Source organism: Diorhabda carinulata, chromosome 7, assembly GCF_026250575.1.
Source record: "Diorhabda carinulata isolate Delta chromosome 7, icDioCari1.1, whole genome shotgun sequence".
In the NCBI taxonomy this organism is placed as follows: domain Eukaryota; kingdom Metazoa; phylum Arthropoda; class Insecta; order Coleoptera; family Chrysomelidae; genus Diorhabda; species Diorhabda carinulata.
This window is the reverse complement of record NC_079466.1, coordinates 6,143,177-6,169,106: the sequence shown is the minus strand read 5'-3', so window position 1 is coordinate 6,169,106 and position 25,930 is coordinate 6,143,177. Positions and strand designations below refer to the sequence as shown.

At 33.0% G+C, this 25,930-nt stretch overlaps 1 protein-coding gene across 3 annotated transcripts in view; it reads right to left on the bottom strand.

Moving 5' to 3' along the window:
• LOC130896169 (diacylglycerol kinase 1) overlaps positions 1-25,930 on the bottom strand; it is a 324,802-nt gene that overhangs the window by 212,628 nt on the left and 86,244 nt on the right. For all 3 annotated transcript variants that reach the window (XM_057804080.1, XM_057804081.1, XM_057804082.1), the window contains one exon: positions 9,466-9,542. In XM_057804080.1, coding sequence (XP_057660063.1) covers positions 9,466-9,542 — 77 coding nt within the window. The remainder of the gene's footprint in view (positions 1-9,465; positions 9,543-25,930) is intronic.

The window sequence follows — 25,930 nt, the reverse complement described above, 5'->3', positions numbered from 1 at the left end:
GGCCATGGTTTGTTTTATTCATCTTTTTTATATAGTGTAAGCACACATATTTTTAGTCACGTAAGAAATTGAATTAATTTACATTAAGACCACTCGCGAGGCTGTTGTAGTACAGTTAACGGTCATAACTATTTATCGCACTAATTCTTCTTTAGTTTTGTAAATAGTTTACTTATCTCATCGTTTAGATGTTAAACAGTTCGTTATTTTTTCATTATAGTCCGTATTTGTGGAAGTGTTTAACATTTCATATGTTGATAAAGATATTTTTTTTTATATTTCATAACTTAGTATCGGAACCGTTCGCTTTTTTCTGGTAATTATTATTTTATCCTGAAACTTTTTTTATTGTCCTTAATATTAATATTAATTGTTCACCCCATCTAAGTACCAGTTATTTATATGCTCTACCTGATGCTAATATAAATACCACTACCTGAGGCAGAGTCTCCAGCTAGCGAAGTAAGATTACAAAATCAGTCATCAGTAAAAACTATACGTATACGGTTGTGTTTTTGTACTAAAACTTTGGTATAATAAAAATTGAGGAATGAGAACAAGAAATACAATAGTTCCGTGATCGTATAATTTTTATCTTTGAGGTTAAATAGTTTTCCACAAATCATTCTATGTTTTTCATTTCAGAGAAAAGCTTTCATTTGTTTTATGATAGTTTTTATATATTCGTTCCCAACTTACAACTGTTAAATCTCGCAATAATAACAGCGCATAATCGAGATTGTTTTATTTCAACTACATTACGAGCTGTTTGATATACCAGATTACTTAAACGAGTCTATCAAATTTTTTATTACTTAGATTTCTCCGACAACTTCATAGTTAGTTTGGTTAGTTATAAAATGTCTATTAAATCGGGACCGATATTAAAATAGGTCACTGTAAAAATGCACGAATTTGATAAACTGACATTTTCGTGATACGAATACACTGTTACGACTTGGGTATTATTAATGTAGTCCATAACCTTCACACATATGTTTTGATATCAAGACTATTATTAGAACGTGAACCGTAAATCTAAATTACCGAAATAATGTTTATAATGAATCGTATTATATCCGGAACAATATTACACACATGAGCTACTATATTTCAAATTTATGCCAACCACATCTAAGCAGCATCAGTGAGGTTCATTAAAGTACTTCAGAAATACGGAAATAGAAATAATTGATTTGAATAAATTCTGTGACAATAAGCACTTGCCATATTTACAAAACGTTTATGAAACTTACTTCTTTCTTTTATTTTACGTTCGGTTTATTAATTTTAAACTATATTTAGGACAGTTGATTGTTATAATACAAATTTCTTTTTTTACTGGTACTCATAAAAAATTAGTTCACTTCACTTTACATTGTAACCTATTGTGTATAGACTTCCGTTAGAAACTATCAAGTATGAATCTGTTGAAGCGTGCCTACAGTACTCGAATTCGAAAAAGTCATATCCCTATGTCAAAATGAAATATATCGAACAAGGCGTCGTGATTAAATACTTGCGTTGAAAATAATTGATAATAGAGTTGGTGATACTTTAGAGTAATATAAAGTATCTTATGACTTAGCAAAAAGTTGGTGACTTGAATTAAAGACTGATGAACATGCAGGTGAAGCACCCACAACCTCTACCGCACACAGAAATGATGAAAAAGATCATGATCTTCTGTAGCAAGATAAAAATATGACTAATTAGAAAAATAACACTGTCCGACAAGATTTTCGTTAACACAGGGGAGACCTTTATTTTTAAAATGGAAATACCCATCCAATAATAGAAAAAATATTTATTGAGCACTAAAACGTACCACTTTTCAATAGCTTAACTATTCCTGTTTACATTAGCACGTAGGTAATTTTATAGAGGGGCGGTTAATTTCAGTAAATACCTGAAAAAATACCTGAACCGAATAATAAACATAAAAATAATATTGAGCATTAGTATTTTGTTAAGTTTCATAGTACATTTGATTGTTCAAAATTGAATAATTTAGATCGTGATTTGGGGTTATCAAAGCAACAGACTGAACGCTCCTGCTTCCAATCTTAAGGAATGGAACTTGTTAGCCAGAGAGATAAAAATTACGACCTTTACAAACAGAAATGCTACATTTTCTGCATTCTATAGTATGGAAAATTCGTTGTGTGCGTGTACAAATATTGATGGTCTACTGAAGGAACTTAATATTGATCATAATCTCAGTGAGTGACGCCTATTTATTGACTCGTCTAAATACAGTTTAAAAGCAGTGTTATTACACAATGGAAATTTAAAACCGTTTATACCAGTTGCTCATTCTGTGAAGATGAAAGAAACTTATGAAAATATTCGCTTGCTTTTAGACAAAATTAACTACAACAAGTATAAGTGGCGGATATGTGGGGACCTGAAGGTGATTTGAATTTTAATGGGACTTCAGGAGGGTTTAGAAAACATTGTTGTTTTCTTTGTCTATGGAACAGTCGGGCAGTAGATCATCACTACGTAAAAAAAAATTGGCAAGCAAGAATTGAGTTTCAACCGGGATCTCAAAATGTTCAATGACACATAAAACAAAAGTTTATACTAATTGTAGATCCCAGAAATGTCCTTCTTCCTCTCCTTGACATTAAACTTGGATTGATGAAAAACTATGGCCATGGATAAAGAGGGTGATGGATTTAAATACCTTAGAGAAGTCTTTCCCCAGTTGAGTGATTCAAATTGAAGGAAGGTTTTTTATTGGGTTACAAATAAGGAAATTGCTGGACGATGACAATTTTGCAAAAAAACTCACCAGACAGGAACTTGGAGCCTGAAAGGCATTTGTTAGTGTAGTAAGGGGATTTTTAGGCAACAATATGGATACAAACTACCAACAGTTAGTTGATGAACCTCCATTCCCATCTGACATTTTTCCCCAAAAAATTTGGGAGCTGTCAGTGAAGAGCAGGGTGAAAGGTTCCACCAAGATATTAGAACAATAGAAATTCTGTATCAAGGACGATGGGATTCGGCCATGATGGGTGATTACTGTAGGTTTCTAAAAAGCGAAAAAGTAGAGCTAATTGATATTTAAAATGATAAAAGTTTTTGTTTTTAATAGGTGTGTGGTATGTTTATTAGATGTAAACTATAAATATGGTCAATATATACGATTTAAAATACATGAAATTATTTTTTAATAAATATTAAATATTTTACCAATGAATATAATTCTATAAATGTAACATAAAAACCTTACGTGTTACAATTATTTTTTTCATATTTTCTTATTTGTACAGGTACATTTTATCACAATATGCTATTAATTCTTGTATTTCTACAAAAAAAAAATTTTTGTCTACCAGTGAATTAGAAATACTCGTCCCTGATACCTGATACATAATTTACCTACTCCAAAATTAATCACATAGAAATTGTCTGCACGATGGGGGTGAGGGATGGAAACATCGACATAATTCAAGATTCAATCTTTAGTAGGAAAAAACATGCTGAGTGTTAGTATTCGAATAAGTTAATCATCCGTCGTATTCTTCAGATTTTGCCCACAGCGATTATCAGTTGTTTCCAACGAACAGTGTGAGGTGAACAATAATGAAGCCATATGTGATTTGATGAGATTGAACAATCTTACTTTAAAATCGCATTAGACTCGTAAATGTTAAAACATTGATGGCTAAAATGTGTCCACCTTAGTCTTGTATTAAGCGTATATTAAGGTGTTATACGTAAAATAATGCTAAAATAAATCTAAGTTTGGAAAAGAGGAAAATTATAACAAATTCTGTGTAGAAATCGCCAAGAAAAGCTGTGTTCCATATACAGATTGTCCAAAAGGGTCGTACACAGACACATGTATGACAAGATAATTTAAAAACTTAAACAACTATGTGTAAAAGTTCACTACACTTGACAGCTCTGTATTAGGCCTCATTTGTATTTTTAAGCTGAATTTTTTATTAATATGAAAAACATAAACCACCACAAAACTAAACATTGTTAATAGTTTTCCTATTTTTTAATGTAGAACATCAATCATTTGCGAATGGTATTAATTGGAAGTATTCGAAAAATTAATTATTTGTAGTATCCACTTTTCACTAGTTTCAGTTAAAAAATAATCAGTGTTGATGAAGCATCTATGGTCCACGAGTTTACAATAATAACGTCTCTATACATACAAGGTGGTCCAACGAAAAGTTTGCACTTAGCTTTTCTCATTTTTGTGTAATTAAATTCAAAAATGCTCGAACACGTCGATTTTGCTTTTGAGCGATTTTTGCTTTTAAACATATTATTCGATCTACGCCTTCAACTCCCTAATGGTGGTGAGTAACAACCCTAAAGTTTTAAATGGAACGAGGGGTCCACTGATATATCATTTGAGAGAGCGTAAAATTGTCTTTCGAATGATACCCTATTTCTTGAATTCTATGAATTAATGAAAAATGCAAATAAGTTTTAATTATTACGAGTGAAAACAACTGCAATTGTTAGTACATTCAAATGTTTGTTATTTTTAACATGCTTTGTAAAAAAAGTAAGCTAGCCGATAAATTGATTTATGAAAACCTTACATCAACGAATGTTGGAAATGTGACCCATTTGATTCCATACAATAATACAGATTTTGTTCAAATCTATTTCTAACATTTTGTAGCATATCAGGTGTAATCTGTAAACTGTTGGCGAAGATCTTTTATGGACTCGGACTTAGTGGCAAAACATTTATTTTTTAAGTGTCCCCAAAGAAAAAGTCTAAAGGCGATAAATCCGGTGACCTGGCATGCCATTCAATTGGACCCCTCCTTCCAATCCACCGTCCAGGAAACCGGTCATCTAAGACTGTCTTACAGGAGTCACATAGTGCGGAGTTGCTTGCTGAAAATGAAGCCAATCAGTAGTATGATTTTGGTCATCTTCAATTATTTGTGTTATTAAAGAATCAATTGTATTTTCAAGCATGTTTAGGTAGACCAGACGTTTATTTTTTGAGGATATTGGTTATGAACCTCCTGGAATAGATGTGGGTTACTATCATCCCAGTAACGGCAATTGTGCCTATTTATATCTCTATGCGGATCTTCAATTAAACGCTGGCTCATTGTTTCACAAAATTGCAGCCTTCTATCACGATCATCCTCATTTAGGTGTTGAACTAGTTTGATTTTGTACGGATGAAATTTGTAAGTTTTTAAAATTCGAATTATGGACGAACAGGAGACATCTGAGGCTTCAGCTAGTTGACGAGTACTTTGAGTATGATTCAATTCAACATGCCCTAACACAGCGACTTCCACAGCTTCATTTCTGATCGGTTTCTGCGGCTGGTGTTTTACATTATAGACAGATCCGGTATCTACAAACTTTTTTACTAACTTCCCAACGTACACATCATTCACATTTTTATCGGGATGACTCTCATTAGATAAGCAAGCCGTAAGTCTAGCACAACTATTATTTTGAAAGTAAAGTTTAACTATTTCAACTCGTCGTTCTGGTATGGAATAAATCGTTTTGTACCTTGATATTAAAATAACTTGAAAAGCAACCAAACTGAATCAATGAAGAGACTAAAATAAACTGTGTAAATTCTTTTCCTACACGTATTTGCAGTTTGCATTTAAACAAAAAAACGCAAACGGTTAGTGAGGAATTTAGTTCTGATAAATAATGTCGTGCTTTAGAAATACCATTTCCTTTTAGATTAAATAAGATAGAAATGATTGTAGTTGTTTTCACTTGTAATAATTGAAACTTATTTGTATTTTTCGTTAATACCAAAATTATCGGCTTAATGTCTTTAAAGCCGTTTTCGCATTAACTGTTTCAATAAAATTCAACAAATAGGGTATCATTAGAAAGTCAATTTTGTGCTCTTTCAAATGCTATATCAGTCGACTCCTCTTTCCATTTAAAATTTTAGGGTTATTACTCACCCCCGCTAGGCGGTTGAAGGCGCAGATTAAATAATATGCTTAAAATGTGCTCCCCTCAAAAGTAAAATCGACGTGTCCGAGCATTTTCGAATTTAATTACAAAAAAAGGAGAAAAGCTAGATGCAAACTTGTCGTTGGACCACCCTGTATAGTCAAGTAGTTCGCATAGTGTTTACACAGCAATTCATTCCCAAACAAAAACCAAGCACCATACAGAAATCCCGTTAAAAATAATGATTATTATTATATATTATTGGCAAGTACGCATAACGTTCCTACGTTTTCAATATTTTTAATATGAACTGAAATAATCTTTCTCACAATTAGAAAAAACATTGTGTGTGAGACACTAGTTTTCGTAACCTTCTTCTGGAGAACGAGTTATGCTAGTTACAAAACTTAATACTTTTCCCAACTAGTGGCATAAATAATTATTTGATCAGTTGAAATCTACTACTAACGTGTACTGAACAAACTGTTTACACTACCGCTACACCAAGACTCACACTGTATGACGCGCGATACAATAATCAAATAAACTCAGTTTACCTTCAGTCTCTGAAGACGATAACTTGGTTATCGAAACGCGCGTCTGATGGTATAATTGTGAGATTAGGTGTAGTTGTAGTGTAAACAGTGTGTCCAGTATGAATATCACCGACGCGACGGTTCTAAAAATTCCAATTTAGTGCCACTAACTTAGTTCATGTTTTTTAATGATTATTTTGACCAACATTGTTTATGTTGTCGCCATTGGCATCTGCTATGTTTATTGTACATTAAAATGAAACATTAGAGAAACCCGAGTGCTTCAGCCGCTTCTATAGAAAAATACACACAAAATTAACAAAAGTAATAAATTACGTCTGAAACAAATGATTTAATATTTTTGTTAAAATCGAGAACATCTTCGGTAACGGGATTGCAAGGAGTCGTTAGCAAATTGGGCTGAAATCTTTCCTATAAAAAATCCTAAGATTAATTGAATTTCTATTGAATAAATATCGAAATTTATCGTTAAAGATAAAAAAATAAAAAATTTGAGATATACGTAGTTTGATTTATATGGGAGATAAAGGTAGTAATGAGTTCGAAGATACTCACAATACACACCATAAGTTGTGAAGAAAACTAAGGATACAAACGTCAAAATGTAGCAAACATTTATAGATATAGAAAAATCTTTCGTTCGAGGATCACGAGAAATAGTCAGGTGATAGTTAAAAAATAAAAATATATCACAAATACTCATTCAAGGAAAAATGAGCCTATTATCAAAATTATGTTAGAACCGATAATATGCAGCCAAGGTATTTTTTTGGCGAAGTAAGTAATTAGATAAAGAGAAGTTTGGAACCCGCTACTATTCAATATCATAATGGTTAACTTAAGACAGCAAGCAAATAGAAATACAACAAAATTTTCCGTTGGGAGCCTGTCCATCTCTCAGAATGAGCTGAATAGAAATTAATTGAAAGAGAACTAAGATAATGGCAACCAAAGAGATTGTGAACCTTAGTATGACGGCAATACACTAGAATAAGTTAACAACCTCAAGAAGAGTGGAAACTAGAAATAAATACTACAATAAAGCAAATATGTGTGTATACAATCTGAGGCTGCAAGAGCTAGATATTAACAGAAAGGCTCCAAGTAAAATACAACCAGGAAACATAAGTAACTTAAAGAAATCCTTCTTCTTTGTCTTCTCCTAAGACTTAGTCTTGTTTCTTCTACTATTCAGCGTCTTGAAAAGTACATGTCTAGCTTTCGTGCCAGGAGGTCAGCCGGGAGGTCTCCTTGAAATTGGTTTTTCATCCTTTACCCATTTAGCCAACCGATCTTCCGTCATTCTGTCGACATGGTCTCTCCAATATTGTCGTCTCGATCTCGTGAATCGTACTATATTCTTCTTTCCTTATAGCTTTGCTTCTTATTTGATCTCTTAGACTCACTCCTTTGATAGTTCTCGATATTATCATCTCTGCTACTCTCATCATGTTCTTCGTGATTGTTGTGTCCCCTTAAGCTTTCCATGCATATGTAAGTATAGGTCTTATGATTGTTTTGTATATGCGGACTATACTATTGGTGGATATATACTTCTTTTTTCATATGAAATCCCGCAGATATCCAGTGATTCTTAAGTGGTGAATGGGGTTGTAGTTCACAGCTAGTTTACATCTTGTAGGCTCTTTCGCTGTTACCATTCATTCTGTTTTTTAAAGATATCTGCATATTAAGATTTTCGGCTGTTGTTTGGAACCTATATAGCAAACGTTCGTCCCATCTTGTATCCTCCAGGAACTTCTTTCGCGTTATTCATTATTTTACCAATGACTAAATTGAATGAGCTCAGACTGTTACCTTCTCGAATTCCTTTTAGTATTGAAGCTTGTTCGGTAATCCTCTGTTGTGTTTAGATCTGTGTTTTTTTGTTTGTATTGAGTTCTTCTATTACGTTTTTGTATTTTACAGGTGTACTATGTTCCCGAAGTATATTAATGATGATAGCTATTTGAGCTCTATCGAATACTTTCTTGAGATCAACAAGGAACAAGGGTTTCGATATTCAAAGGATTTTCCAATTATTTGTCTGAGGATGAAAATTGGGTCTATTTGTGTGTAGTGTAACCAGTGTGTTCAATTATATTCGTGTTCGGGATTAAGAATTCAGGCAAAGGTGGACAGAATAAATTATTTAAGCAGTGCTCCCCTTTCTTTTAATGGTACTACAAGACTTATCTTTTAAACATAAGGTGACAGATGATGAAGCAAGGTCGACCCAAGTTACGCTAGGAGCAAACAAAAGAATTAGGACATTCAAAATTACCAATGATGTTTGAACAAATAAATATCAATACATGTCAGAAATATAATATAATATTCCTTTTCTAAAATAATTAATAAATATTACATCGCAAAACAATCATTATTGATCGTACAAACGCTTTTGCTTTGCTGCAATTTTTGGAACCGTTGGTGATATTCATACTGAACATACTGTTTATACTACCACTGTCACATATCGATGGAAATGTTTGATTATATTCAAATATTCATTTGCACCTTGCAGATAACATTTCAATAGCCATTTATAATGGTCTCAGATGTTTAGCATCATCCGTGTTCATGTAGTCACTTTTAAATGAAAAAAAAAACATCACAAATCATTTTATGGCACAGCTCAGAATGATATTAACGATTAAATTGTTTGCTTTGCACTTGAAAATCATGTTCAATTAAAGTTCAGTTGTCTCCATATTAACTCAAACGCAAAAACAGTTTTTTCAAACGACTATTGAAATTAATATACCTACGAAATTTCTGTAAAATTTCGATAGATGACATCAGATATATAACGGAAACAATATAATCAGTGTTAAGAAAGCGTTGCAAATCTCTGAAAAATTATTCTCCGTCAAAACCTCCTCATACTATGAGAGTAACAAAAACAAACAATATTTAATAGTATTCAACAAAATAAAAGAAAATGACTGATGTTTGAAATATTGGTACTTACCCCATCGGGATTATGCTTATAGGGTGGTCCGGCTCCACAAAATTCCACCAAAACATCTTGTAGCTTTTTTGTAGAATCTAAAATTAAAACAAATATTCTGAAATAATTCTTTTACGTGGATTACCATTCAATTGATATATTTATTTGCGAATATTAATGGTAGAAATGTACGGGTGCAATGTAATTGATTTACATTTATGGCATCTATATATTGATTGAAATTGGAAATATGTAACGCGAAACAATTTTACACTTTTGTGTTTCATGTAATTTCGGTCCCACGTAAACTAAACCCAGCCCAGGCAGTTCTCACGCGTTGCACACACGTGGACTATTTTGTAGAACTTGGTGTCAGGCATATTGAGCCCATCCCACGGCCTCACACCGGAGCGAAACTCCAAATTATTGGATACTGTAGTTGGCCGGACTGTGGACCATTAAACGTTAGCCTCCATTATTTTCTAAGGAAAAATCGATTTCTTTATTAAAATTTTAATTTTCATATTCAGATTGGGCTAGCAGATACTTTTTTTTAATTGTAACCCTATCATTTGACGTCTTAGATTGATTCCACGCCCTATTTCCAGCAACTTTTACTTAGTTCACTTTTTTCATAGTGGTAAACGTATAAAAGGGTTTCGGGGCTGTTCGGCCAACCCAAAACCCCCCTTTTCCATATAAGAGGAGTAGGTACAATTCAATTCACAATAAGTTTTTTGCGCACACAGAACTCTTTTGTCTTACGAATATTTTTGAGTCCAAGATGGTGAATCAATTGTCCATATGCCCGGTAATAATCTTTGAAACTTATTTGGTTTATTCTGAAAATATTAAAAACGTCACTATTTCTGTTCATATATCTATTAAAGCTATATCGATATCGTTGTTTATTAAGGATTAGGAGGTCAATCAGATGGGCTCCGTCTTCTGATCCATCTGTTTTTAAATTTGGTATTGAAATGATAACAAAACGGACAAGTGATTCTGAAGAAAAATTAAATAAACCGTATCAGTTACTTTCCGTCAAAGAAATATGGTTTCTACAATCTACAATTCCACCCCAAATATTTATTGGCCACCTCAATTGGTGATTACTGATTCAGACGACATTTGTATTGTTGGAAGTTGCATAACGAGAATTGTGTCGATTTGAACATCCATTTAAAAGAAAATTAGGCTCATTTGTAGAAAGCACAAAATATAAAAAAATTTAATTGGGTTCATTCATATAACGGAGATTTAGAAATCACAGTCAAGTATCATTGTAATGTGCCTCTGATGAGGCTCTTTTTGCTACTTTTTTTCCTATTTTATCCCGCTAGTGTAGTTAAAATGATCGTTGAGATTTTCAAATGCGCTTTTGTTTTATTCCTTGTGGATTTTATATGTGCTATAAAATACAAGGTGCTCCATTTGAAAAAAGGAAGAAAAGAAGAAGTCAATCTCACGTACATCCTATATGCGAAAGATAAAGGAATTACAATGCAATTAAATACGGAGATACTGCATCTTAAAAAGACTATTTGTTAGATAAAACATTATATCAAAGGTCATAAAAAGACAATATGAACTAAGTTGAGCATACTGGAGGACAATGTTGATATAAACCAAAATTATGTTCAAAATATTGTTAAACATTTAAAAGTTTTTAGCATATATTGCCCAAAATGATCAATGAATTAATAAGAAAGCTGATTTAAATAACCTTGGTGTAATTCTATAAAAATTCAACGAACTAACCTCACCTAACCTATATATTTCATCTTCACTTATAACAACCTAACCTATAAAATTTATTGCCATTTATATTCTAGCCAATGAATATTCAACTACATTCATAACGACCTAACCGATTGAAATTTAATGTTATCCATAACCTAACCAATCATTATTGAACACCATTCACTACAACTTATCCTTATCTAACCTATAAAATTCCAACGTCATTCATAAACTAACCAATTAAAAATTAATGAAAATTCTTATAGTAACCAAAATAAATATTTCATATAATCAAAATTTCTATTAACGTCAATTTGAATATTGAATTTTGAATTCTATAAGTTTAAAATTTTTACAAGCATTAACAATATCAAAAATCACCTGAAATCTTAATTAATTATTTCTTATATTGTATTTGACCATAATTTCAGTCTCAGACGTTGAATACATAAGTATTCGAAAGCTCGGAAAATATATTGAAGTTAGTCCACTTTGGTGTTTCCTTGCCACGTTCCCAATAAAAAAACCGCTCTATTTTCTAAATATTGAGAGGTCTGCCCTAAGTAGACAGCGTCACAATTATAGTATAAGGAACTTTATATATGATATTACTTCTTTTGTTTTTTATCAATCTTTCAAAAAGTAATGAAAAAAACTAATTTTAAAACAGAAGAGACCTAAAATCAAGAAGATTTAAAAATAATGAACTTTGTTATCTCAAATGAATCACCTTATATATTTTGTGATTTTAGAGATCGTCAAGAAATACTGACTAGTAGTTTTCTATACCTAAATGCCATAATTTCGGATTTATAGCTACATTTACAGTATCCCCACCAAAGTTAACATAAATATTGTACATTTAGATGATTACTATTGAATAAACTCGTTTAATTTGAATATTCTTCAAAGATTTATGTGTTAATACAAATCTCGTAACAAGGTATAGTGTCAGTAAGTTGTAAAAAGTTCAACGAAGCTGGTCCAGTAAATTATTTATCCAAATCATGGCGCAGAAAACCTACAACTGAAGACAAGTCCTTAAACTTTTGTGTCATGTTAAAAGTAGATCCACATTGGTGAAGTACAAAAATTACGAATTTTAGGAAACACACAGTAAGGACGAAGGCAGCAGATGCTTAAAATGTTGTCCATTTACTTTAATACAACAAACCATGCGATTTTTAAAACTTTGCAATACATTTTGCAATATCCCTGACTGCTCAATTCTTTTTATCTTTGTGGTAATCCTATCTTTTACTTCCGAATATTGGCACGTTTTGTTTTAAAAACAATGTTTTTTAAATGACTCCACAGAAAATAATCTAAAGGATGTATGTCAAGTGATCTCGAGGACCATTCGATAAAACCACCCCTTTCAATCTATCTTCTGGTAAACACATTATTTAGGTATTGCCACACCACACACGCATAGTGAGGTGGGACACCATTTTGTTGTTGCCAAATTTCTAATAATGAAGTTTCTATTAAATTTAATTAAATATACTTACTTGGATTTGGCAAACCCAGTTATAATACTATGTTCCAATAAATCTAAATATGCCGGACTTTAAGTACCCCAAAGAAAAAGGGACCAATTATTTTATCGCCTATTATTCCAGCCCATACATTCAGTTTTTCGGGATATTGGGTGTGGGATTCACGCATCCAACGATTTACGTTTCCATTAAAACTAAAAGTGGCCTCATCGCAAAACGTAACCTTACTTAAAAAAAATTTGGATCGTTTTGAGTGTCACATTTTTCCATCATTAGGTCTGCAAACTTTTCCATCTATCAATATCGTCGTCTGACGACTCTTGAACCAACGTTATTTTGTATGGATTTATTATCACGTAAAAATATCATTACTGATGTTTGCGAAATATCAAGTTTTTTAAGTGACCCCACAGGAAAGAGTCTAAAGGATTTAATTCGGGTGATTGCGGGGGAAATTAGATGAAAACACGCCTTCCAATTCATCTTCTGGGAAGCACATTATTTATAGGTAAAAAAATCAAAAGATTGAGGAAAACATTTTGATGATGATAAATACTGAGAATGACATGGAGTGTTCATAAAGAAGAATTGAAGTTATTATCAACAACTGCACAAATTTCACAAAAGGCTGCGAGATTACTTTTTATTAAGTATAATTGCTCAAATTTTAAACTACACTCATTGAATATTGAATATTGAATAAAAACAACTATCTTTTTATGTTATTTCTACACCCATATAAAATATTTTAAGTTTAAATGTTCAACTCGTATAACACTCACGTAATCGAAGACTGCTATCTCCTGCTATTTGACAAAAAAATAGACAGACGAATAGATGTGCTCCAAAGTTGTTTCGATGACGTAATTTACTTCGTTTGATACACCCTGTATGGAAACGCAGTTTATTACCAATATAATATTAATGAAATATTCAAAATAAGTATTCCTTATTACGTGTACAGAATTGAATAATATTCAAAACATAATTTATGTATAATTTGCAATGCACGTGCAGCAGTTACGATTTAAAAAACTACGTTTAGTATCAATATTTCACGCTATAGGCACCTATAATACAAGGCAGCTAATTGTATTATGTATGAATGTAATTATTCTCTACATTCTACAGGCGAATAACTCTTGTTACATAGATTTGAAGTTGAAAAAACTTGGGGATGTGGGATGTACTCCTTTATTACATATTAAATCAAAGCACTAGTAGTTAAATTATTTTGCATTTAGATATTTTTGGCTCATTATAAGTGAATATGATATTTTTGGTATTCTATGGTTCAAAGCCAACGTTCATCAAGCTCTTTGAAACCTTAGTCAAACCAACTTTTGGGCTGGGTTACTAAAAATTTTCGCACTGTATCGTCAAATCTCTTTTGGATTCAAATTTTTTCTCATTAAATAATTGCGCTATCGGAATAAAAAGTAATCTGACGGTACGAGATGAAGATTAAATGTTGGAGTTCAATGATAATGATGCCCTATTCATTCGCATCAGCTGTTCACTATATACCTCGACATTGATATATTGAGGAATGATTTTGAAGTACACTAACCTAACTAACTATTCGACAAACCTAATTATTTCAAATGGTGATATATAGTATTTTTAGAAGGTCCAAGGGAGTCTGATACCCGGCGAGTGCTGGTACTCGTACCAGAACTCGTTTTTTTGCTACTTTCCTTGTAACATCAATATCCCAAGCAGGTGTACGATCTGAGCGCGAATAATCTTCAAGCGTCAAATCTCCACCACTAAAACGATTAAATTAAAACTTCTTTCCATTCAATTTCAAACATTTTCCTTGTTGCCAATGCTGGTTGAAACTTTTATTCAATATCTTAACAATACAGGAATTTTATGGTATCACACTCCACACTATTTATTTAAAAAACGTACTGCATCGTCAATGAAGAATGAATAAGCAATTGAATTTTACACGGATAACTGAGTTTATTCTTCTTGGCATACAATCAACGAACGTTTGGCAATCTTGTAGTGTAAAACTGTTTCAAATTTCCGAGACATGAGTTTGCAATACCAGAGTGGTTTTACGGAATTTCGTTTTGATTTCTTTATGTTATATCACAAGGACTCAATCGGCAAGAGATCTGGACTATTGAAAGTCCATTTTAAAATTGGATTATTATTTTCTGACTATTTTTTACTCTTTTAACCGTATGACAAGTGGGGCACCGCCTTATTGGAAAATATTGATGTATTAAGGTATTTTGAAGTACAAAAATATACTTATCAGTATTCATAAGTGTCAATTTTCCGCTCCACTAGCTAACATGGATTCCTATATCTTGACCAGCAGCCGGAAAATTTACTTTTTTTACGATATCCAATAATACTTTCACTATTACTAAAGCATACTTCAAATCTTGCTTCATTACTCTAAATAATGGACTCATATTGTATCAAAGAACATAATTTGGTTCTTTTACACACGCAGATATATTTTTTTAATTCTTGTCGGTGAGTGATTCTCTTTTGTTTATATAATACTGATTCAAAAGACGAACAAAACGCTTAGCTTCCAAATTTTGAAACTCATCTTTTTGACCGCTCTGTGACAAGTTGCTAAAGAAATATGGTTGTGATTGCATTATTTTATAATTTCAATTTGTTATAATTATTATAATCACCGCGCGGATTTTGCTTGATAATACTCTTCAGCACTCTTAAATTGACTTCGGCTGACTTGAAATTATTGTTCTTTGATACAGTTGGATTGCATAACTAAATAAGTAATGTTTTGACGTTACATCTTCAATTATCAACATTGTTAGCGATGTGGGAAACATTTTGAGTACTCAAATGTAAATGAATAAACATTGTCTTATTTCGCCAGAAACCGCTTTACTACGTGCCATTCAAATGTAAAAATCGATTTCTTAGCAGCGTTAAATATCATTATTTGTTTTACAAAGCTAACTTTTACTTTTTCAAGGCAGATAAACAGACCATTCAATTTACGTTGGCTTCTATATCTAGTTGGCTAAACTCAATTTTATAAAGAAAGCCATATCTACATAAATGGGTGATTCCGTTCTAACTGTGATATTCAATGTCCTGTATTGTTTTTTTGTACTAGTCATTAATTAATAATCAATTAATGAAAATTTTGTGTTAATTGAATAATTCTTAAGATATTTAAACATTATTTTTATACAATATAACTTGCCACTTAAAGAAAACTTATACTACATCACTTGAATGTCAGTACCGTGTCATGTCCATTCCTAGAATTTACCGATAAATTATTAATTTTTTTTGTCGTAACAAATGATTTAAACTAATTACCTTATAAATTCTAATGTTTATGATCAAACTGAGGAAAATTGATGCACTTGTTGTTTAATATCTTAAGTTACCATGTCAGTACCGTGGATAAATGAGTCAGTACCGTGGAACTCAAAATCCGACATTTGTGTCTTGCTCGTGATACTTTGAAGTTGTAGTAAATTCCTCTTAGAGTTTTATTTTTACAGTAAAATAGATGAATAATATGCATAAAAAAGTTAGAAAAGTTAAATTTTAAAATCTTGAAATTTTGAATACAAAAAATCACAGTTAGAACGGAATCACCCAAATACTCTTTGAAAATGGCCTTTTCGATTTCATTAAATGTTAATCAGCATTCTCATAAATCAAAAATATTACATTACAAATAAAATTTCAATTTTTTCTGAAATATACTAACTATTCAAGGAGTTAGGCTCTTAGTTTTCTCATAGTTGAACTTGAATAGCACTCTTCTCACCTAATTGAAAAAAAATTTCAACTAGCTTTAAAAATGTTTAAAATACATTACTAATTGGGGCTTTTTTGAAACTATTCAACTATTACTTCTCAAGTTGGTGATGATAATGCAATTACAGTTTATAGTAGAATGTAAACTGGTTGGAAATTTGGAAAAACTCTGAGAAGTTTCCCGAAGCTTTAATATCACAAACTTCTACAGCTCAACATCATACCGCTCACGATAAAGTGAAGTTGTTAAGTACTGTTTTGAAAAATTAAATATGAATAATGTTTTTCTGGAAAATTTTCAGACAATCCTCTTGAAAATAGATTAGGAAAAGATAGATAACTGGAGGGTGGCGAATACCATATTTTAATTAGGCAAATGCATGAATGTGAAAAAAACTAACAATACAATTGTTGATGTAGTTAATTTGTTTTGTATCTGTGACAATAGTTTTATTTTATGATGTTAAGATGACTCATCACTTGCAAATACAATTGCTCTCAAAATGGAATTATTCCGCTTCAATTTGTTAATTTACTGAAAGTGGAGTTGAAAATTTGATTACATAAAGCCAATGTTTTCAATTTTAGTTGGCTATTGTTGTTCTTGTATTTGAAAAAGTTATAACCAATTAGCCTCACTAGCATATGTCTCTAACATCATTGAGCAAGATAAAAATGTATAAACTTAATCCACAAACTACCTATTTTCTAGATGCTTCATATAGATGACCCAAGGTTGAATTTTTTATTTTAAGTTTATAGCCCTAGATAGACCTGCCAGCATAAGTAGATATCAAGTTGACGAATTGGACACAAAACTGGATAATATATAATAAGTTGGTATAGCGTTTTATTGTGGTCAGGCTTCCTGATTAGTGTTATTTGTTTATTTTTCAAAATATCTTTCAAATGCTGTGTATAACATTGCAAATCGATTATAGTCTATTTCAAAAAGGTGTAGAGTAATGAAATGGGGGAATTCCGTTCGTTCAGTTCGGCTCAATTTCTTTGTCGGCTATAGGTTTAGGTCTTGAAATAGTATTGTTTGTAATATTAAAATTACAGTTACGTTTTGCGTTTAACAGGTACCGTTTAACCTTCTATTAGTGCCTCTGCCTAATTCCAACCCTATTTCAGATTCGGCTTTCTTTTTTACGAGTATCCTATCGACACGCCTTTGGCACACTATTTTCAGTGTTTGTGAATGGATAACAATAGGCTAAACCCATATATTGACCCCAAAACGGGTGGTACTATCTGCACTTGATAAAAAGAAAGAGTTTTACAATGAAATCGATGCCAAACTATTAATAAATAAAACACGTTTTAAAACGTTTTTAAAACACGTTGTTCATGATATCATTATAATTAACATTACTATTAAAAACCAATTTGTCTACATTTCCCTCGAGTAAGAAGATAAGTACTCTTACAATAACTTAATATTTATATAAGATTACAACTAACAAATTTCACACTTTTTTTTCTTAATAGTTCCCAAATTTCATCTTTTGTGATATTGTATCTTGAAAATATGCCATTTTGAGAAATATTATAAACAAAAACATAAATTTGAAACTTTATTAGTTCTAAGGTAGCAGTATGAACTCCTTTCAAATGATTTGTATTGCGTGCCATCAACCTTTGAGTTCCGGTGCTTATAATATAAAATTAATGTATATGTCGATGCGAGGTTCCTTTAGAACCCCATAAGAAATGTATAGAAGGCCAGTTTGAATATAAAATTTTCTAACATATAATTGAAACTTTCATGAAACTAAGCTAAAAGCTAAAAAATAAACACAAACATAATAACAAAATATTGGCTATTCTAAACTACATACTCCGCATATAATTGTGTGCCCTTTTTTTCAATGAATTGCACACATGCCACATCTAGTGTTGACTTTTTTGTTACGCTTACGTGGACTCTGGTAACGCTCATTTTCTATCACCTGCCGCACCTGCATTTTGAGGAAAATCAACTTGTTGGTCTCGAGCCTCGAATAAAAGCCACAATCTTGTAAAGCTCTTCTCAGATGTAATTCATGAAACTTGAATTTGCCACGTTTTTCCATGTTGCTTTTCTTATCAGTTTATTAGCATTATCAACTTATTCCTCAGTTTTGTTATAATCTAAAATTATTTGTGGCTTATTTTTAGTTTCGGAACAAATTTTGTCATCGTCTTGTTGCGTAGAAAGTAGGTGAAATATTCTGATTTTTTTAAGAATATATGGAACAATCGTTAGTACTTTGATAAATGCAAACTTGATGATTCTAGAGTCCTGGAAGTTGCACTGAGCTGCGGCAGTGTATCGGGTTTATTTTGCGGAGTGTTCCCAGCATTGTTAATTGTTGCATTAACAAGTAATTTGCAATAGGGACGCTTCTAAAAAAATTGTCTGTTAATATCCCGCGCCAGCCTCCGTGAAAAGGTTCAACCAAATCTGATACAACACGATACCACTGATTTCTTTGTGCTTTTCCAGTTGACAACTTCCCGGTGTACGATTTTTTCACGTCTTCTAGAATTTTTATATCATAACGTCCCGGTTTTAATTTTATAAACTGTCTAAAAGGACACTTACCCTTAAGACACATAGCCCCTTATCAATTGTAACGGCTCGTATGGTTGGAACGACTTTTTACATTTATCAACGAACACATCCAAACTTTCTTTAATTGCCGCTAATTTGTCATTCTTCCTTCTCTCTTCTCGCGTAGATTTGTCGTCAAATCGTAAAAAGCCAATTATTTGCTCAAATCTATCTCTAGATATGGCGGCAGTAAAAAACGACCGACATATGTACCTGTCCGTGGACCACATTTGTCGGGTTAATTCTTTTCTACATCTCAGTGCCCCGCTTTGATCAGAATGCCTATAAAACTATCTAGTTCGATCTTCTCGACCTGTAACCACTGTTTTTGTTTGTTTGGATTTTTTTCCTTCTAGTTATTGCAATAATATCTAATGGCTTCTTCATTGGTGTGAAGACAAATTAACTCTTTCATTTGAGTCGTGAAAAAAAAATTGAAAAAATTTAAGGGTGCACTTGCATCCACACTATATTCCATAAAACTTGGACGTGCTCTTACAATTTTTCTTCTTTGTTGTTTGCCATTTTAGACCAGATTTTGAGGTATATACGGGCAATTTCAAATTTGGAACGACGGTTTGAGGTGTGGGTTCTTCTTCTTCACTTTCTATTTCTATTTCTGAAACAAGTTCGTTGATATCGTCCTCATATTCTTAATTAGATTCAGAGTAAATTTCTGATTCCGAACAATCTGTATTCTCATGCTCGCGTTGTGTCGTTCGAAAACGATCCATTCTAATCCAAATCTGCAAAAAACGCCTTATTTCTAGTACCTATAAAATTTGATACCGCTTAAAGCTGGTCCAGTGTCTCGTGGGACCCCGCTTACCTCCAACTGCGTAATATCGCGACACTCTTGCAACGACTGCTCAAAACACACTAACATATGATAAGTTTTTCAATTCTTAGCTCATAGCTGAAGGCGCAGTTAATAGCTGTATTTTGTTTAAAAAATATTGAGGAATATTTTGTACTTGGGTCCTTCAAGGGCTGGATCAGGAATAATACATTGTTCAAAAAACACCTTCGAAAGGTTATGTAACTTCAATCATTTACGTGCACGATATGGGATTTCCAAAAGGAATACATTTTCTCCGTGTTTCCAACAGATGTTGTTGATATCGTTCTTATGAGTGTAGGTTGTAGCGTGATGTAAGATTCCCTGATAAATAATTTCCATATACACATTCAATCCAGAAGTTCCTGAGATTAGCGCTTTCAATTTAAGGAAGTTATCAGCTTTATAACATAAGTAAAAATGCGCAATATGTTCATCTTTTCATGTTTTTACAGTCATTTATAATACTTTAATAATTGCCAACCCTTACTTGACTAGTAAACTGTACTTATATCCTATAAATATTTCCTATCCGTCCTGGAGAATTCAATCTTGAATTTTTATTTATTATTCCAATACGTTTAGCATGAAATTTTGGGCAACTCTGACCAGTTTTTATAGCATCATAAATATTGTTATTTTATCAACCACGTCAAAGGTTTACTTACTATCCATCATCAAGGAAAATCGATGACTACGTCCTTCAATACAGTGTCAAAAAATGTTATTTACAATATAGAGAGGAGAAAAATGAAAGTTCAAATGTGACTGTCATTAAAATCAATCCCTCTAATTGGGTGCTATACATTAACGATCAAATTGCTGTTATTGAGTATAGATATTTTTTTCATCTTGATTAAGTGTGGAATCGTCCTTGAAACTCTAATTTTACATGTGAGTCAAAATTAGATATTCGACTAACTCTGAATCATAAATACAGCCGTTTGACAAATTTACATAACAATGATTTATATCATTGAACCCAATCCAACCAAAGTATGTTTATTTTTCGTTTTTTCCTAAATAATCATAATTATGGTCGAGAGAAAATAGCAATTTTGTTTTCTAACCACTTTACATGATAAACATTGTAAACACTTTTCATCAGATCCAAGTAAATATCACCACATAGTGGTTAAAGACGAGATCGTAGTTCATATTTTTCCTCATAATAAAATGTTGTTCCTGTGAAAACTTTCAACAGTGCAAGATCAACAACAGTTCACGCAGTTTGTGTACATATGTGACGTATACACACATATTCACGAGAAATATAAAGTTACTTGGGAAATTATCTCCGCAATAATGTGTGGGACGTCAAACTTTCTATAACGAATGTAGTGTATCTGGCTACTGTAAACAAATCATTACAGCAGTATCTTTCATTCGCATAAGCACACGTTGTGAAGAAACAGATAGAAGAAGACTTCCATTATTGTATCAAATAAAGGATCGCTTTTTAGGGAGAGAGGAGGGGCATATTTTAAAAGTGATAATAAATAAAAACTTATGAATTCAAAATAAAATATTTTACAGTGTCATTATTTAATAATCATACCATGAATTTCGAAAGAAAGGACCTTTATTTTTAGTGAATATAAATGTACTGTTTTATATCTGTCGGGAAATTGTCTTTTTGTTTTCAGTTTACGCGTTTTCCGAACGATGATAGAAACCGTATCAAATTACATTTACCTTATCTTTGCCTCATGCATAAGACATGGGTATTTGAAACTCATTCTCCCAATTCCGCTTTTCCACTTAGCACATTTCGTTTCAGGGTCTTTTTGTCTTATCTTCATTTTTCTCTGGAGCAAAGAGAAATTTCCGATAGTATATCTTGTAGACGTAATCATTAGTGGATATGTATCAAATTACTATGTGTGTTTAAGTTTATTACAAAGCGCAGTATTACACAAAACATAGATTGCACGTTGTAAAGCAATGATCCATGTTGAAATTAAAACAGGCGGGATAAATTCCACGACTCACTCTATCGATTGTAATTTTTGCCATCTCAGAACGTTCTCAAGGTGCCAAATTCAATGGTGTCTCAAAGAGTTATTTATTTAGACGAAATTAAAAACATGTCTCAGCAAAATTGACGCATAAATTGTTATTTGGTTATAATCTTAATAAAAAAACTTTAGAAGTTTCCGACTTAATTTTTTCAACGTGAAATATTTTTACCTGAAATTGAATTCAATTTCAAGCAATGGTTTATTTAGAAATTATTTCGTCTAAGTAAGTGACCTACCGCGGTTACTTTGAAACGAACGTTCACCAGAGAATGTATAAAAGCAACGATATTACCGATTTTAAATGTGAATTTATATCTCCCTTATTTTTCAACATAAAAATGTAATTCTTTTTTGAATATATCAAGAAAAATAGCCCGGATTTAATGTAAAATATAATTCTCATCCGAAATTACTATTTACAAGGGTTGCATTCTTCCCCGCGCTCCGGAGCTCAAGGAACCGTAACCAAGGCGAATTCACTTTTCGCACCGTTAGAGAAAGAGAAGCGCTTTTAGCAATAAAAGAGATGGTACCAAGTCGAAAAGGGAAGGAATTGCTAAATCGAGTGAACACGTGTAACAGTGAAGTGCTGTGAAAGCGGACTCAGATAGTCAGGTAAGACCCTAATAAAACTTTCTCTTTTTACAGGTATTTCCGCGTGAAAGAATTGTGTTTGTTAACACATATTTGATTGTGGAAAATTTATCCGTTTTTCGAAACAGCCATACTTCTCAGTACGGCCTAATCTATTATTTTTAGGTAGGTAGGTACTTCTAGATATTTAGCAAAGATAGGAAAACCAAAACAGAGAGTAACAGGCATGGAGTGTGAAAAGGAGATGGAAAAAAATAAAAATGAGAGCCCCCAAAAATAATCAACGCAAGCCAGAATCTCTGAGGAAAATCAAATAGAAGACTGCACCATGGAAGGAGGATACACAGAAGTCAATAACAAGAAAAAGAGGAAGAAACTAGAGAGGCAATCGTCAGAGAAAGAAGACACAACACACAAACAAGTCCAAGAGGAATTAGAAGATAAGGAGAGAAGAACAGACAAACAGACAAAACCGGAGAGAAGGCCACCCCCGATAATAAAGTCCCCACTCATTTGAACAGCAATACGAAAGCAGCTAGTGCAGAGGAAAATAGATGCCCAGTGTAAAATGGGAATACACACATGGAAAATGACAACGGCGACAAAAGAGGTTTTCAACATAATGAAGATACTCCTTAGCAAGTATTAGGAGATTGAGTGGTATAAGTACCTTCTCAACGAAGAAATTGAGAGGAAACTAGTCATAAAACTGTAACTGTAAACACTCTCAAGTCGGAAGTAGAGGCAGAGCTGAGGGAAAATGTATTAAGACCGAAAAGAGTATGGCAACTACGAGCCGTACTCAGAAAAACAGAAAAAAATAGAAAAAATATAAAAAAAACAACAAAAAAAATATATTTTCACATGATTCCAGGTTCACCGAGACTGCCCAAGAGGACACCCCCCGACACGGTAACTCTGCATTTCATAAGCAAGTGAGGAATTATACATCAGGGACAGCTATAGAGAAGGCGAAGGACCACTCGGATTAGATCTTTTCTTGCCGAAGAAGATTGGAAAAGGTTTACCCAAAGTAGCGAAACACACACATTAAGACGGCCATAACAAGTACCCAAGAGTGTATAGCCAACAGGCTAATTTCTTAACAAAAATATTGGACATTCCAGAATGTCCCATGGAACTCAGGGGAGAGGAAGGAGTCTAAGCGCGAAACTGCGACGCGAATGAGGATGAGGACCTGTCGAAAAGACAGGGGGTTGGTGGAATGTCCTTCGCACCCATCCGTGGATTTATCTGATGGTGGATGCCTAGAGGGACGGGATTTCTCACGCGCACGTGTGTGTGTAAAAAGGGAAGGCGGTCCGCCGTCCTCATCGAAGTAAAAAGCCAACCAAGGAAAACCATCATAAGTAGACATAGTTCCAACTGGAATCCACGCAAGTCTCGTGGATTGGTAAAGGAAATACCGGTAGCCGTCTTAATATTTGGAAGAGAAAAGACAGTTTTCGAAGAAGCAGCCGTCCACCACGCAGTAGAGTAAGTCTTCGAAATTTTACTAAATCCGTTAAAAGGTTTCTGCGTCATTTCGTGGTGGGAGAAACCCCTTTAAGCTGATATAACTCTGAATTGTGAGAATTAGTTTAGTAATAGTGTCTGTAACCACCGCCGGAGACCTCAACGGACCGTTCAGGTTATAATCCGAGCTTAGTTGGAGGGATTGCTGTTCTCAACCGCTGAGCTTTAGATTTCGTGGGTTAAGGAAACTGCCACTGGATGCGCTGAGTATTAACTCTCCAATAGAAGTCGCGAAACTACCACTAAAAGCATTGAGTTTCACATCTCAGTATTGGTTGTATTAACGCCTTCAGCCACCTGATTATACCGAAGGGTGAGGAAACTGCTACTGGAGGCGCTAAGTATTCATGGAACTGCCATTGAGGGCACTGAGTAATAACTTCTCAGTGGTGGTCATTTTAGGCCGTCAGCTAACTGAGTAGGAAAGAGTTTTGAAAAGTTTTTCCTTGGTAGTTATTGCGTATTAACCAAGTTTACGCTTCTATTATAGTTGCTTTTCCCAGCTTTGTTTTTTTATGTACAGTTTATTTTTGTTCTAGTCTTAAATAAAGGAAATTGTGTTTAATCGTTGTTTGACTTTCTTATACGACTCCGTTCCTCCGAGGTAACATTAGCAGCAAATAAGCAGGTCACCAATCCAGGATGGCATGTAAAGTATGTTCAATCGGCAATCTGATACATCAGCTTTGACGTCAATCTGTCACCTAGCGACGAAAGAGCGTTACAATACGAATATTGCTACGTAAGTTTTGAGATATGGCAACACTGATGTGAATATGTCAAAATTGATATTGCCATCATGAAGTTTAACATTTTTAATGGTGAACGTAATCGGAACGTATTTTCATATGCGTGCCATTTCAGTTGTTTACAGATATTTGAAACTTTCATTTTGGTCAAAAAAGTTTATTTGTCTATCTCACAATTTAAGTAGCAACCCTCGTATTGCCTGAACTAAAGGAGTTACCAAAATATAGGGATAACTCAAAAATCATTGAGTCAAGGCCGTTTTGTAAGCGGCATTGAAAAAAAATGGGCAATAATACGATAGAAGGAGTAACTCACAGAGGCCTAGAAATTCTACAACTCGACATACGTCAACCACAGTTTATCCAAAAGCATCATTATAACTTGGTATTGATCATATTGGCTGGTAAGTCTGCTGATTTTTTTAATGTAATCATTTGGTAAAATAATAGACAGAGGAACGAGACAAATTATTTACATATTTCAATTTATACAGGGCTATTTTGAATAATATCTCAAAAAGAGCATTTTTTGAATATCTCACAAAAGCATATCTTCGCGTTAAAATTTACGGGATGATTCTGAAAACCGAAGTGCTTAAATATTATGGTTAAACAGATATCGGTATATTAATTGTTTTATAATCAAATTTTATGGTTACGCAGATCTAATGGACTACAAACATCATTTTATAAGGTAAATATACCAATTTTTGAAAGAATGCTGGCACTATAAATTCTTCTTCTTTTTAACAAGAATGGCCATATTAGTAGACTACTGCCTCTTCAGAAAAGCTTCCCCGGAAGTAATCTTCTTCCTTCTGCTTTGTTCATTTTTTGCGTTCTCAATAAGTCCACTATCCACTCAGAATGTTTACCCACCTTTCTATGTCCTATATTCCACTTTGCTCTTTAAAATCTTCAATCCTTAGTCTGTCGTTTAGAGTTTTAGCTTTTAGTCGTATACTTCTCATTATTTTCACTTCGACTGTTCTTATCCTCTATCCTACACGTATCTGGTCTTGTTTCTGCTGCGTAAGTAATGTTAGGTCTTACAGTCGTTTTATCTATCTTCATTTTACTTTCGATATTTAGGTATTTGTTCTTCCAAACTATATCTTTCAGGCATCCTGCCA